Below are 16,716 nucleotides of genomic sequence, written 5' to 3' on the forward strand. Positions count from 1 at the left end.
TGATCGCATCACCCTTTTCGCGCTTGGCACCTACCCTCCTACCTTTCTTAGGTCTGGTATCCCTGCGCTCCTGTTTCTCCTGTTTCTTCTTCTTCTTCTTCCTCACTACGGTTGTCCAGGGGGCGTCCCCCCCCTGCTCCGCCCTGACCTGTGGTGATGGAGGACCTCTCAAAGGTCGCAACCCCCTGTTCCCATCACTCCGTGAGGGGCCAGCCTTTTCGGGCCCACCCTTCTCGGCTTTCCGGGACGCCTGGCTGGGGTCCGATTTTCCGGCACTTCTGCCGGTTTTCGGGGTCAGTATCCGCCTGGCCTTACGAGCGCCGCCGGGTAGCTCCTCCCCTGACGGCTGCCTCGCGCGCTTCTGCGATTGCTTGCTGTAAGCATTCGCTTCCACGCTTTTGGGGCTGCCCGCGAAAACGAAGGGTTCCGTCTGGGTAGACTTCGGCACCTTCAGTTCCACGGGTTCTGCCGCAGCCACAGTCACCATGGGTTCAGCATGGTTCTGCTTGGCCGCCAACATTGACTTACGAAGTCTAAGCAAGGCCTGCTTGAGGTCCTTGCTGATGTTAGACTTCGAGGACGCAAAGTCAATTATGGAGTCGAGCTGCTGTGCAGCCACTTCCATCGCAGAGAGCCCATCTCTACTTTTATTGATGGCCCTCATCAACCACGCTCCATCCATAACTTCACCCGATGCGTTAGCCGGGGATGAAATATGGGTTCCAGCACTGGCACTACGTGCACTGCTGCCTCCTCCTGCTTCTACTCTCCTCATCGGAGATCTAGCTAGCCCACTTCTTGCGAAGGGGTTCGCTTCCCTACTACTGCAACTACCTGCACTACCACTACTAATCTGATTATTATTTGAATTTGTACTCATTTTGGATCCCACGAGTAGCACGGGAAAAGAGGTCAACCACGCCAGAGCCCTGCATTAACGCGGTAAGGGACAAATACTGTGAGGGGTGCCCAGGTGCCCCACAGGCTCCGTTAATGGCCGAACATCTTTTTCACCCCTTCGACCATTCATTCCTCAGCACGGTTTTTCGCATCACACCTTGAATTGGGGTTACCCCGTTTGGTGGACTCTTACCACCGGAACGGGTTGTCCGTAGTTCTATTCTGGACGCCGGAACTACACGGCCTTAGCACTGACGTGTGGATTATTTTGAGTGTACCGGTCTAATGAGCGTTTTGTACATTGTGCATTTGGTGCGAGGGTGGATCTTGACTGCAGTTTCTTCTGGAGCCCATAGTAGGCAAGACTTCCGCCTTCGTATTTCACGTCTAACGTTGTTGTCGACCGTCAGCAAGGGTCCGAGGTAGACGAATTCGGCAACCACCTCGAAACGATTTCCGTCTATCGTGACACTGCTTCCTAGACGGGTAGCACACCAGACCCGCTGTCCAGCGCACTATGCCCGACGTTAGGTTCAACGCATAGATTAAGAGAAAAATCGGTTTTCGCGTGTCGATGATTCCGGCTTTCATCTGGAGACGCGACATCCATATCGTCCGCGAAGCAGACAAATTGTCCGAACTGGAGTGTTCGCTAGAGATCTTCACGCAGTTTTGCACAGCGTCCATCGTTGTTTTAACTCTCAAACCCCCAACGTCAGAACTTTTCATTGAAAATTAAATCATAACTTGGCTCTGGATCCTCTGGTCTCAGACAAATCGCATACTCTTCAAGATTTATTATGTTCCTGAAGAAATTTGATTGGCCATTTGGTTCCGGAGTTATTCCGGATTCAAATGGGGTATATTCCAAGATTATCAATTTCAAAATTATTCATTGAGTACTTTCTATTAGTGAAAAGTTTCCAGAAGGTCAAATAACATTGTTTCTCATTGATGCTAGCCATTTCATACCCGGTCACCTGGCACCGGTTCCTGAAAGTACCCAAAGAGGACATTTACTGTTTGCTTATATTGAAGTCCAGTGACGAGAAATAAATATGGTGTCTTCGACTTGTCTGGTGTCTTCAATCCACTTAATGAGACATTTTTCCAAAAAAAACTTTTTAGCTGGGAATCGACTTTATGTGCGAAACATCAAGAAAACAACCTGCCTTGACCAAAATAATAGTTACTTATGATCAAGTCGAGCAACAATAGGTTTTTTTTTATGTCGAGTGCAAAGCTCCTTACGTTTTTATATTAACCTTGACACCATTTATGAATTACCTTTAAGGTGAAACATCTCGGAATTCAAAGATGGCCGTCACAATGGCCGATTTGTGACCCTACTCGCGTTTTCAAAGGCACAAAACTGGATAAATAGTACGCAAACGACCCTGATCTTCTTATTTTAAGCTTTCTTCTAGTGCACAAAGCCAAAATAAAAAGTACACTGTTGTAGGATTCTTCCTTCGCGAGATTAGTGACTTTAAAGTTTCAGTGCAATCTTAGAAGTTGGATTCCAAACTGTTTCACCTTAATGCTAAAAAAAAAATAAAACATGTTTTCTAGTCGTTGAATGATGAAGATGATCATTTGAAGGGAATGAGGAACGGGGAAATTGACAAATATGCTCCTCCTCCTTCCTCTATACCACACTTTTTCAACTTCTTTACATTGTAATGGGTTGATGCTATTCAATATATTTAATAAATCTCGAAAATAATCTTATAGAACAACTAGACAAAGCGTGGATCCCCACCATAGACATGACCTTTTTGGCGGAATAAGGTTTAATTTATGGGAATACTATTATGTATAACAAATACGGAGCTTAATATTCCAATTGTATGATACCTTGGATGTTAACGGGTTAATTTACTTTCATTTTAGGTCAACGGATTTAGTCACCTAATCAAGACTATTGATTCACTGAAGGATGTCTTCACTGACAAGGCGAACAAAAATGAGTACCATGCCTACCTACAATTGTTAAATGTGGTTTGCCAGGCACTAACGACGGCCATGCGCTTCGAACCAGCCAATGCAAAGTTCTTTCAACAAGAGGTAAGAATGTTTTGTTTCTTCGTTCAAATGTATGTAGATATTAGGGTGACTCGAAAATTCGTATTCGATTGCTGATCAGGAGTGTTTGGATTTTGATCCGAATAAGCCGATCGAACCATATTCGGACAGTGTAATGTTCGTGAACCATAACTATGAATGTAAGCATCCATTCTATCATTTGGTACGTGGCACGAGAGCGTTCAAGAGCAGCAACTCTCACAGACTGCAACAGTATCGAGCCATTCGGGTGATTTATGTTTTGCATGAAATTGATTATAACTTTCATATTTTTTAGTAATGCAGCCTCTAACAACCTAATTATAATCCATTGGATCACTGAACATGCCTTTGGTTGCAAACATAGCACAGAAAATGGTAAATATTCGCCTCTGTGTCTTGATCATAATGAGCGTGGTTTAGCGAATGTTACAAGTGTTGACACACAGTGATCGGCGCCAAACAGTGGGTGGTGTGTGTCTATCTTGTTTTCGTTCATGGCTCGTTATCTTGCAAGAACGATAAATGTCATGCGTGTTGTAAGAATGGAGGCGGATAAATGGGATGAAATTATGGCTTGTGTGTCAATGATCGTTAAATTTTCCAAAGCCTGCTGATCAGATTGACTAGAAAGCCAAAAATTTGAGTTCGTTGGCATGACAAATCAAACTGCACAAGTCTTTCAAAGCTTGAATGAGCAAACCAAGTAATTTGTTCAAATCTTAAGGGGACACGGGAGACCGTGTTATTTTCCCTATCTTTTGTCTCACTCTAACGATTATCATCAAAACTTTACCGAAGCAAATCTCGAGTTTTAGTGAACCGATGAAGCTGAAAATTTAATCGATTGTGCACCACATATATAGAATATAGTGATAAATTTTTCACATCCATACATGGAGTGGTACTTGAGATCTGCTTCTTCAAATGGATAGGATGATTATAATGACGTCCCGTGCGGCCTTAATAGTTTTAGCTTGAGGGCTAGTATGGTACTGCTATTTTTAGCTATACTCATCAGCTACAACTGTGTCGAAAAACACTAAATTTTAACGTTTCAGTACTTAAATAATACTGCAACAGGTTACTATGCTCTAATGCATATTATTAGTGATGTCGGCACAGCAGCTTAATTATCACAACCCATATTTTTTTTGATTCTGATAGAAATTTAATAACTAAAAATCCCGATTCAAAAACAGTATTAGATAGAGTCGTAGCTGATAAATGTATCCGTTATTATTGAACTAGCTTCCAAAGATTAATGAAAAAGCTATGACTATTTGAATGACTTAACATGTTTCCCATAACATTTCCATGCAAATTTCGAATATTTTGTGCAGTCTCAGTTTTTACCGAAAGATTACACCAAAGACTAAATAAAACCTTCAATTTTCTTGCAGTTGCCCAAAATTGTATGGTACATGGGGTGGTAGAGCAAAGTCTAGAATGCTGTGAAAAGTGTACTACGATCTGTCGATACCAAATGTAGTATCAAGGGACCAAATGCAGTACTAAATGCGATACCCATTCTAAGCCCAACTACTATGTGTTTTTTGGTATTTGATTACACTCTGAATCTGACCAGGAATCAAATGAGCGATGTTGATTTTAGAAGTTTAGAGTTGATAAGCTAAAACACGATGATTATGTTTTATGAAGAGTACTTGGTCAATCCCCATTGTGTTTTCTATTCCAGTTGTGTACCACGACCTTCTGCAATGCACTTCGAGCCTTGGGATGCTTCAGCCCGGCAACGATACTGAGAAAAGAAATCGGAGCTCCCTCCAAACCATCACAGGAGACGAATGTGATTTTCAGTCAGATATTTGCACGTGATCCCGGAGATTCAAGGTTTGAGCTGCTAACAATAACTGTTTTACTCGTGTCCCTCTCACTAATATTGAATTTTTCAGTGCTGAACTTCCTGAACCATTGTCGTTATCTTTTGCATGCATCGTTTATCGTATCTTGTACAACATTGCATTGGATAACTTCGATGGCTCTAACTCGATTAATGTTTCAACTATTGCAAGCCTCTCTAAATTGTCACCTCGAATTGAAACTAACGATAGAGTAAGTTGCTTTTAATGCAAAATAGATAGATTTTGTTGGTAGATACGTTTTACAGCGATGTATTTCTTTTCAACAATGCCCATTATTCTCATCATTTCAGGCAGCAAGTATGACTAAAGGAGGAATCTCTGTGCTTAATTTGGCAATGCCGACATTAGAACCAACAATTGTTCATCCTGGGACAGTACTGTGCATGCTGCTACTTCTTCCTTCTGTGTCTAATACCAGACATGACGAGCTCAGTGTAGCATTGGAATTCTTCTTGGCCGAAGTATTGAAAAGTCTTGTTCGAAGTGAACGTAATCAGCAGATACTGTGTGAAATCGGTATGGCCGGCGCATTGTTGAAAGTATGCAGAATAGCTCTGCTGGAAGAGCAACATATACTTCATTTGCCTTTGCAATATATTTTCGAACGGCTGGCTGTACAAGCATTGCTACCCAAAGAATTTCGGGAATTTCTACGCCTGGGATTCCCTATGGAGTGCAACAGTGATAAGAATGCATCCAGTACAGCTTCGATACCATTGACTCGCATTAAGACCCTGGTATCGATGACTACGCCTCGAGATTTCAGAGCTCATGGGTCTTATACTCTACCGCCCTTTGTCGAGATGGACATGAGCTCAGAAGGATTTGGATGCATATTTTTGCCAAGCCTTTCACCACAGGCAACGACAGCTAGTGGTAATCTAGATGTTGATGGGCAGGCTATTGGAGGCATCGGAACCGGTGACAGAAATTTCCCACCTTCGAGTGGGCTGAGCTTTTCGACTTGGTTTTGCGTGGAAAAGTTCAGCGACTCCCGAATTGATCCACATGGAATTCGACTACTAACAATTGTACGCACCGTTAATAAACCTAGAGAGGAAAACTACATCTGCCTAAGCGTTTTACTGTCGGCCAAAGACAAGGCCATAATTACATCGACCCAAGAAATACTCATGGAGCAAAGTACGCACGGCAAGTTAGTATTTTGTTAACTGTGTATAAACCCCAATATTTTCAGATGTCGCAGAATGGGAACCAGATTGCTTGGAAGATTACAGCGCCAGAGTATGGTGTCCAGACTTGCTTGTTGAAGGACAGTGGCATCATTTGGTTCTGGTGCTGAACAAAACTGTAGGGAAAAGCACAAGCTTTTCGCTCTACATAGACGGACACCACATGCATACGCAAAAGATTCAATATATATCGCCCTATCCCGGAAGCCATTATTCCAGCAGCTCGAATCCTGCATCATCGGTATTCGCCTACATTGGAACCCCGCCGATCTGGAGACGATACTCGAGACTATGTTGGAAGCAAGGAGTGTGCCATCTTATAGAAGACGTGAGTACATAAACATTAGTGCGGGTAATTATTATAAGACGAAACGAAAATCATCACCTTTTTGAACACAAGAGAAGGTAACTCAGGAAATGTGCAGCCGCCGCTTGGTCGATGCGTCATAGGCGCTGCAGTTCCAGCATAATCTGAATTACAACCGTAGTTACTGCATTCCAGCAGTCGGCATCCTCACATATCCTCTAGATTACATTGACCGGGAACGTATGCCTTCGACATGTAGCGAGCATGTTGATCTCTCAAAACAATGAAACGCGGGCAGTCGAACACGACATGCTTCGCTGTTTTCTCCACACTAACACAATTGGGGCACTCAGGAAATTCTGCACAAGTAATACTGGAATAGTTTTGAATCATGTCGATGAACAAAATGGTGCATTTTTAAAGCATCTCCAGGGATAGCAAAGTACTCAACAAATCTGTCAGAACTGCAAATGAATGTGTTGAATGGCCACTGTCGACTGAACTATGACATGGTAAATATTTAGCGTACCGACTCCTTTGTATTTTCTTACTTACTTATAGTTTTATTGAGATCTTAGACAGTTTACAATTCATGTTACATTTAGTTTTTGACTGAGATGGGTTGACCTAACAGCAGTGACGTAGAACTAAGCAAAATATACTGACATTTAAGTTCCTTAATGGTAGTCAATCTTTAGGAAGGAAAATTTAGAAAGAAAAAACCTTCGTAATTGCAATAGGTGAGTGACAGTTAGAGGAAAAAAAAGAATGGATCTAATAGTAAAAAAACAATATCACAGCTCTACTCTACTAGTTCTTCTAGCAAGGGGTTTTCCGAGGTTCTGCAACCGATGAGGAATTTGGGAAGAAGCCGTTGGAACCAATCGTCGATTAGTTCAATACCAGCTTGCTCATGCAGATCATCAGTGGGGTGCAAATAGTCCAAGTTCATCATCATTTTGAGAACTCGATTCTGTTTCCGTTGAATCTTTGTGCGATGAGATTGGGAACAGGTGTGCCATGCTTGGAAAGCGTAGGTTAAAGTTGGTCGAAACACAGTTTTGTACAGAAGTAGCTTAGTACGAACATCGAGGGCAGATCGTCGGTTGACCAGTGAATACAAGGCTTTTGTTAGCTTGTCACACTTTTTTAGACTGTTGGAGACATGTTGAGCAAAGGTCAATTTTCGGTCCAGCGAAGCACCGAGGTACTGAACAACTTCTGACCAGGGAACAGACTGTCCATTGGCTCTGATTTCGCGTTGCGGAAGGTTTCGAGGACTGCGTTTCCTCGAGAAAAATATGGCCTGAGTTTTGCTAGCATTGGCTTTAATTTTCCACTGCCGCTGGTACGCTTCCAGTGACTGTTGAGCTTGTTGCAGTTTTTCCACCACTACTGAAGCGTCTCGATGAGATGCCACAAAGCCTGTGTCGTCGGCAAACAGATAATACTGGACATCCGCTATCATAACCATATCCGCTGTGAATATGTTATATAGAATCGGACTAAGTACTGCTCCTTGAGGCACGCCGTAGGGTATTTGTTTCCTTTCAGAAACCTCACCATCGACAGCAACATGAAACGATCGGTCTTTGAGAAACGAACGTACTATTTTGGTAGTAGCGATAGGGAAATTGCCTCGATTCATTTTGTGGAGGATAGCTGCCTGCCACACAGAGTCGTATGCTTTTTCCACGTCAAGGAGTATCATTCCAGATGATTTACCTTGAGTGAAACCAGATCGAACCTGCTTAACTAGTCGCACCAATTGATGACACGTAGAGTGCCCTTTTTTAAATCCAAATTGCTCGTTTGGTATAATCCTAGAGACATCTAAATGTGCCTCGATGCGAATCAGAATAAATCGTTCCAGAAGTTTGCTGAGACAGGAAAGGAGACTGATCGGACGATAGTTTGTGGGAAGTGTCGCATCTTTGTTAGGCTTCGGGATGGCAATAATAACGGCGTGCTTCCAACGAGATGGGAAGTAACATAATTTCAGGCATGCCGAGAACAGTCTAGCCAATAGGGCAATGCCTTTCCGAGGAAGATTTTTCAGCATAACATTTCTTATCTGATCTTGACCTGGGGCTTTCTTGTTTTTTAGGTTGCGAATTTGCCTTTGTACGTCCTTTGGACGAACAAGCCAGGAATTGTCGGGAGCAGGATCAGCTTGGTCTAGGAATTCCAGAGTTCGATTAACGTCTTCTGTGGTTTGCGGATCACTTTCCATTGAGTTCGAATGGAATTTGGAGAAACTATCAGCAAGCACTTTAGCCTTCAGTGCTGGAGATGCAACAATTGTTGAATTATCACGGAGTGGCGGGCTGTACTTACAGTTGTTCCGCAATGCTTTAGTTATTTTCCACAGTTGATTGCTTCCATGTTCCATCGTTTGGAGAGTTTCTCTGAATTTGCGGAATCGAACCTGGTTACATTCCTCAGCGATTCTAGAGTTGAGCGAATGCACAATTTGCTTGTAGATGGGATCTCTTGTCCGCATCCACTGGCGACGCCGGCGGTTTCGTAGTGCGATAAGCAATCGAGTGCTCTCAGGAACAGTCGGTGTGTCATAAGCGCGGATGTTAACTTGGGGAACTGCAACGTTCTCAGCTTCCAAAAGTGTTTGTGTAAGCTGATCTATCGCTCGGTCGATGTCAGCTTCGCTATTTAGAGCAGCATAGGACGGGTCTAGCAGGTCCAACTTCGAATTAACTACGCGTTGAAACTTTGACCAGTCAGCACGTTTGTAGCACCGTATTGAGTTCACGGATTCAGTTGGCTCGGTGTTGAGGTGAATATCGAATGTGACTGGCAGATGGTCAGATGACAACTCGTTGTGAGCTATTGGTTTGGTCATGTTAACCATATTATTGGACACGACAAGATCTAGAGTTGATGGTCTGCCTCGACCGGTAGGGTGAAAAGTGAACGTGTCTGGATAATGTATATGAAAGTTACACTGCGCTACCACGCTTTGAAGAATGTTTCCTGCTTTGTTAGCCTTTATGCAATTCCATTTCCGGTGTCTTGCATTCAAATCACCAACCACAAACAACGGCTCGTTACTCTTCATCATGTTCCTCAAGTCGATGCGGTATTGGTTCCAATCGGTCGATGTTCTTACTCCCGCAAAATAGGCCGCAATGAAGCGAACGTTGATTCCGTTTTCCGTAGGTATGGAGATGCCGGTACATTCCACAGATTTTGTGGTTATATTTAGCGCGACAAACTTGATATCTCGCCGGACGGCGATTAGTACACCTCCCCCTCGCTCGTTTTCGCTGGAGCGTCGATCGAGTCGAATGCAGTTGTACCTTGTGTGGAAAAACGACGACGTAGGGCGTAGCCAGGTCTCGGTGACGATACCAACATCGATATGGAACCGATCGAGGAAATCGAAGAACTCTATTTTCTTGTTTGCTACAGACCTGCTGTTCCAGTTGACCACTCGTAAGGTTTGTAAATTAGACATGATACACATACTTGACCATCAGCTCCGAGAGAGCCATAAATTGCTGTTCTTTGTTGCGACATCCTTTTAGACGAGCGAACAAGTCTCTAGCTAAGCACATGAACTCAGTGAGAGTGAAGAGATCGTTAGTGTGTGCTGCTGACGCTTCATTTTCGGAGCTTGTTAGCACTTCCGAGTAGGAACGGAACGGTCGAGGATTTTGATGGAGCAATCTTGTTGGTTCACTGGTCGACTCTCCATTCAGCGATGGCCAGTTCGCAGACGTAGGTACTAAAGTTTGTTTGCTGGGTTTGCGCTGATGCTGATTGTTCTTCGTTGCTTCACGGCGTTGAAGATAGTTTTTTCTAGCGACACAACCGAGATAGTTAGCGGTGTGGTTGCCACTGCAATTTGCGCAACGTATTTTCGAACGAGTGGCAGCTGGATCTACCTTGCTTAAATCTGCTTTTACAGGAAGCGAGCATGAGGCTGAGAGGTGTTTTTCCCCGCACTTGACACAGAGTGGAGAGACATGACAGTTTTGCATTCCGTGTCCGAAACGTTGACATCGGAAACATTGCACTGCATCGGAAGTTTTTCGAGTGAAGTATCTCCACTTGACAACGATACTAAATAGTGTTTTCACCCTTTGTAGCTCCGACAGCCTGACCTTGCCTTTTTCGAAGTACAGCAGGTAAAGCGTACTAACTTCGGGACCAATTTTCTTTTGCCAGAAGGTTTTGATATCTTTGGCATACACGTTGTTTGCTTCGAGTTCTTCCTTCAGCTGCTGAGTGGTGTAATCCGGAAGGCCGGACAAAATTATCTTCACTGGTTGGTTTTCTGCTGCAGTGTAGGTGAAAAATTCGACGCTAGATTCCTTTAGCGTTGAGATGATTTTCGGATGGTGGATTTGACCCTCTTGGTTACCACTGATGGATAGTTGAACGCCGGACTTAATCGCCTTCATGTGATACACATGCTGGGGAATATTGCCGATGTTGAGTAGTTCGCGAACTTCCTTGGTGCCCTTGTTGACAATAGAAATAGGAGGAAATCGTCTCCTTTTTCCTTGTGATTGAGAACTGTTTCCCGAATTTGTTGGCAGCTCCTGCGATTCCATGTCGGTGGTTCCATCTAACAGGCTGAACTCGTTTGAAATTGGAACGTTTGCTACTGGTTGGGAGAAGCATTCCGGGTGACGGTGTGAGGTATCCGTTTTTTGCCGTTTTGCACCTTGAGTGTCCGAGGTTATGTCGCGCGCGGGTACTTTGTAATTACGGCGAATCATCACGTAGGAAGAACCGGACGATCCACCTTCATTTGCCCCGGCATTGTCCAGTTTTCTGGATGCCACTTTCACAACGTAACGCGAGAGTGATTGACTAAACAATCGATAATTGTTGAAAATTTAAGAGCGATCCGATAGCTAGTAGGTACGGTTTGACAGTTGTTTGTTTACCCGACTCCTTTGTATGTGATAATTGTAAATCCGATTATTGATCTTCGTATCATCTGATATGTAACTGTCCAATTTTTTTTCCACAACTGCGATGCAGGGGCTTGGTGGTATAATATCTACCACTTCTGCTTGGTAAGGGCCTCTCCGGTAGACAGGGTAATTAGCAAATATATCAACGAGCGTCTAATTTGTAATAAATTTTGAAGTACATTTGGTTAGTTGGTCTTACAATCCTTAGGTCATCCCTCTGATTTCTCCGCGTTTTCTAGGTAACTGAAAAAGCGTGGACAAAAGGGGTTTAAAATTGGCTTCAAACAGATATCTCAACATCCAAATGAGCTAGAAGGTTGGTGTCTTTGGCAAAGCTGTTCATCAGATCAAGAATTATCTGGCACTGAAGTCTGATTGGAAATTCATCCGCTTGGTGGCGCTAGTAAAAAGAAATCTTATATCTTCTCTTGCTCAAGATCAACTAGAAGGTTGATGTTTTTAGCAAAGATATTCAGCAGTTTGAGGGCTATCTGGAGGTGAAAAATCTAATTCAGAATTTATTCGTTAGGTGTTCACGCTTTTTTCCGTTACTTAGAAAAGGGTGAGCGATCAGAGGGGATGTCTTACCCAATAATTGGAAGACCAACCAATCGTATTAACTTCAAAATTTATTTCCTATACCTATAAAAGGTGTCATAAATGGCCGATTTTTTATGAAATTTGTGAAATAAATTTAAAGTTTTTTAGCTTTACTTCTCCGTGATTGAATAATCAAAATAGTGTAGTATGGGCCGTGGTTCATTGATATGGAGAAAGGCTTTCTTTTCATCAGATCGGTATCTGAATCGAGAAGGGCTGCGAAAAGTAAACTTCTGTTCAGATCGAAGGACTGTTCCAGTCAAAGGTTGTCTTCTCTATTTGTGCTTCGACAGTTTATATAGTTCGGTTACAATTAAGTCATTCGAATAGCTACGTATGATAAAGCGAGACAGCTGGAGTGGCCTCCAAAAATGTAAAATCATGAGTCAGTTAATTTCGGCGCACATTTGCATTTTCGGACCTACCCGGTTGCGCAATTTGAAACCTTTCAGCTCGAATGCGCTTGGATTTGGACCGCACGCGGGGCAGAGGGAGGATGGATAGATAGCAACTAACGATGAGCTACAATTGTCGCATATGGATGTAATTTCACTCTCTTGCACTTTTCGAGTGCATTGATTAGTTTGAGGCGGATAGCCTTTGAGTTTGTTCATGTTTATGGGTTTCGGTAACTAGTGGTTCTCAACCACGACAATAGTTAATTTATGTACACATAGTAATATTTTTTTTCTCTTATTACAGGTTTTCAACAACACAACAGTGAACAAAATTTATGCCCTGGGTCCTCATTACCTAGGGTCGCTACAAGCGCCACACGCTGAGAAAATTTCCGAGGACACAATCAGCCCAATAGTGCCCGAAGAACGTGTGATTTTTGGCATGAACGCAAGGGCCGTCTCCAATCTAACGTTATCGAAAATCAGAAAAGTGTACAGCAGAGTGGATTGCAAATCGATTGCCAAGCAGTTGGGAATGAACTCACACGACAACGCTACTCCGATAAAGATCTTGCACAATTCGGCTGGTCATCTTGCAGGACCAGCTCGGACTTTGGGTGGCGTCATGATCGGATATCTGGGCATCCGTTGTTTCAGTCCAAATCCAGTATCAGCAATCATTTACACCGTGGGAGGATGCAGTGTACTACTTGGAATTATTGCCATGTCACAGAACGTCGAAAGTCTGTACGCAGGGGTCAAGGCCTTGACTTGTGTAATAAAATCCAACAAATCGACGCAAAATGAAATGGATCGGAAACGATACTATCAAACTTTAGCAATGATATTCAAAAGAAAAAAGCATCTGCTCAACTCACACATTCTTCATCTGACGTTCAACTTAGTTGGTACGGTTAACAGTGGCCAAGAAACATCGGCAATTCCGAACGTTATGTCCTTCCAAGTATGAGCTGTAACATGACTGAAAAGAACCTCAGCACTAAGATTTGCTCTATTACAGGATTTGCTGTGCGATTTTGAGATCTGGCTTGGAGCACCAAATGATATTTTGAAGTCTTTGTTGGAGCATCTACTGGAGCTGATATCGGAATCCAGCGAAAAACGAACGAATATTCGCATAATGCGAGATATGCAGGTAAGTTTTGAACATGACTCATAATGTTTAAGGGTCGAGGTGAACATTTGTATATGGACGGCACCCTATACTATTCTAGCACTTTTATTTTGCGTACTCATAGTTAATTTGACGTTAACTGCATCACGTTTCAGGTGGGTGTAAGGATCTTCAACGATTTCAAATGTTCGGCAGACAATGTTTCTATCATATCCAAAGCAAGCAATTTTACTGAACCTGTTATGAATCGCTTTTCGGCTTTTACACAGAGCTCTCCGCGGACAAAAGACCAGTTTCTCCGGACCATCAGTTTACCTTCGATGCCATCCTTCTTAATTCTTTCATGACTTTTAAACTGTTAATGTCATTTCTGACTCTCGTCAAAGTAGAATTTGGTTCGTTTCCATCGTCCGCTAAATTGTGCACATTTCATTCGTTGGCTACACCCTCAGCGCCTGCACTCTCAACACCATTCAGGTGTTCATTGAAGTGTTACTTCTACCTTTCGTTCATCTCACGTTCGCCCGATAAATAATGTAATATATATAATAATAATATCTTTATAAGGCTTTTTTTTAGAAAAAGATTATTATATTTTCTTTTATTTATTTGGTGCTACGTCAATTAACTTGATAAAACCTCGCCAACAATGTTTCGCCAATTCACTCGGTGCATGGCCGCTTCTCTCAATTCTCGACTGCGACCAACGCTCTCCAGGTCCTGGTACACCTAGTCAATCCACTTAGCTTGCCGTATCCCACGCTACTTGTTCCAACCGGATTCGAAGCGAACACCATCATTTCAAGGCTGTTGTTCGGCATTCTTGCAACACGTCCAGCGTATCCTTTCAGCTTTAGCCACCTTCACGATACTGGGTTCACCGTAGAGTTTGGCAAGTTCGTGGTTTATTCTTCGCCGCCACACACCGTTCTCATCGCCGAGGATCGTTCTAAGCACCTGGCGTTCGAAAACTTTAAGAGCTTGCAAATCCTCCGCGAGCATAGTCCATGTTTCATGCCCGTAGAGGACTACCAGTCTTATAAGCGCTTGTACATCGTGCATTTTGTGCGGGGGAGATTTTTTATGACCGCAGTTGCTTCTGGAGCCCATAGTAGGCAAGACTTCCACAGATGATGCGCCTTCGTATTCCTTGACTATCGTTGTTGTCAGCTGTCAGCAAGGATCCGAGATAGACGAACTCGAACCACCACCTCGAAGGTATCTCCGTCGATCGTGACACTGCTTCCTAGACGGGCCCTGCCGCGCTCAGTTCCGCCAACCAGCATGTACTTTGTTTTCGACGCATTCACCACCAGTCCCACTCTTGTTGCTTCGCATTTCAGGCGAGTGAACAAATCTGCCGCTGTTTCAAATTTTGTCCCAATAATATCTTTGTCGTGGCAAGTGTTGACGGATAGCTTCTGAAATCGACCATGTCGGAAAACTTCCGTTCATTATTCTGTTCGTTGTCGCGACTTCCTGGTGTATACCGATAGGTACTGATGAATATGCTATTGAAGCAGGTACTAGGAATGGCAACATTTTTAAGGCGGTGCAATCAATCAGTCGTAGGTCACTCTTATTCTTTGGCCGGTGGGAGCTTTCCAATAGGAAGGAAACAACTCTGCATCACGCCACTTTTGATTGGCAGGAGTCACAGCCTCAGAATCCTCCCGAAACTATCTCAATGTATTATTTCGGGTGGCTTGTAAATACATCTATGCCTTTTCGTTACTTCTGGCTCTCTTCGCTAAAGTCGGCTACGAATATCTTCCGGATCATTGGCGACCAAGAGCCAATGGTAACACGAGCGATGCTACTCGGCGTAGACCCTAATGTTGAAATCAACCTACTCCGGCGAATAATTTCTCGAAGAAACTGATCTCGATACGCATTGTTCGTACTCTGGAATCCTATGGGGATCTATCCTACTGCAAGAAGTAATTTCCCAGCGATTAAAGGTTTCCTGATTCAATGCAATCCGGGTAGATCAAGGTCGGTCCCACATGATCGGACCCAGCCAACACCGATGAAAAACTTCCCCGACGATAGAAGTACTATCGAAATCGGTAATTCGTTACAGGTTGGTCAGGTGACGAAGTCAGTCCTGTGTGTAGGAAAACTTCCGATTTACAAGTGCCCCGATGACATATTACCGCTTCTACGTAACATTCGCTCTACTCGGCCTAGTCACCGATGGCGGATCCAGTCAGCTCCGATAGCGGCCTGACGCTCGCTAGTCTTTCATCTTTTCGCCACTTTCTCAGCAACGACGACATAATCTGCACAATCATTATGTTAACCGCGAGTCACAAGATTTCATTATGTGTCTGTTTAATTCACATCTTCTTTCAGTGCATATCAAAACTATTACACATTGTTGAAGATGTATACGACCACAATACGCGCGAGGTTCTGTACAACTTATTGGAAATATTGTTAGGCCATCAGCCTCGTATATCGGATTTGCTGCTGTTTGGACAAAGTTTGATTTATCACATTCCACAGGTTAGTATAAACAGTAGATTTTTAATCCCACTTCAAAATATGTTTCATCAATAACTCATATTATAGCCTGGAGATGAAAAGGAAAAATCCATCAATCTCGCTGACTACACCAATGATGGCAACACTGCAATTCACGATCCTGATTTGTACAGAAACAATCCGACAATCAGAAAGATTGCTCTTCGTAACAAAGGTCTATGCCTTTTGCATAGTATGTTATTTACGGCGAAAAATACGGTCAATGCAGTGTTATCGGAGGAAATATCCAAAGTACTTGGGTTGGACTGGCTAATGATGTTTATGCAGCCGCATCTTAACAGTACCACGGTGATATGGGCTATGAGAATAATGGTGGTTCTGTGCGCTAACGACACCATTATTGGACGTTTCCGCGAGGGCAGCATGAACGGTGGATATATGAAGAACACTGAAGTCGTCTCGCAAAACAAGGATATGCTGTTACTGTCGGCGACTCAAACCGCAACAGCCGCGACAAACTTGAAAAAGCCCCAGGACTTGGTTGCGTCTACCTTGGCAAAACCTGGCGACGAATCTAAATCACAATTTATGAACTGTTCTTGTTTCACTTATCTACAGTGGCTGCTACAGCACCACATCAGCATCCCCGAGATATACTTTCTGTTGACGGCCTTGATAATGGGTCAGCCTGTGAAGCTGCTAGGCACAGAGCACATCAATGTAGATCTAGATCGAATCTGGACATTTTTGTGGGGCGCTCCAGTGTCAGGAATGCTTGGTGGTAAGTGAATGTTCATCTG

General features: G+C 43.4%; 1 protein-coding gene across 2 annotated transcripts in view; it reads left to right on the forward strand.

The window, feature by feature from the left end:
* The window catches only part of LOC5572473 (WD repeat and FYVE domain-containing protein 3), a 57,666-nt gene that overhangs the window by 25,481 nt on the left and 15,469 nt on the right, over positions 1-16,716 (forward strand). For both annotated transcript variants that reach the window (XM_021849446.1, XM_021849447.1), the window contains exons 10-18: positions 2,794-2,967; positions 4,664-4,818; positions 4,881-5,040; positions 5,141-5,993; positions 6,049-6,371; positions 12,599-13,258; positions 13,316-13,450; positions 15,785-15,937; positions 16,004-16,697. In XM_021849446.1, coding sequence (XP_021705138.1) covers positions 2,794-2,967; positions 4,664-4,818; positions 4,881-5,040; positions 5,141-5,993; positions 6,049-6,371; positions 12,599-13,258; positions 13,316-13,450; positions 15,785-15,937; positions 16,004-16,697 — 3,307 coding nt within the window. The remainder of the gene's footprint in view (positions 1-2,793; positions 2,968-4,663; positions 4,819-4,880; positions 5,041-5,140; positions 5,994-6,048; positions 6,372-12,598; positions 13,259-13,315; positions 13,451-15,784; positions 15,938-16,003; positions 16,698-16,716) is intronic.

Source organism: Aedes aegypti, chromosome 3 (genome assembly GCF_002204515.2).
Source record: "Aedes aegypti strain LVP_AGWG chromosome 3, AaegL5.0 Primary Assembly, whole genome shotgun sequence".
In the NCBI taxonomy this organism is placed as follows: Eukaryota; Metazoa; Arthropoda; class Insecta; order Diptera; family Culicidae; genus Aedes; species Aedes aegypti.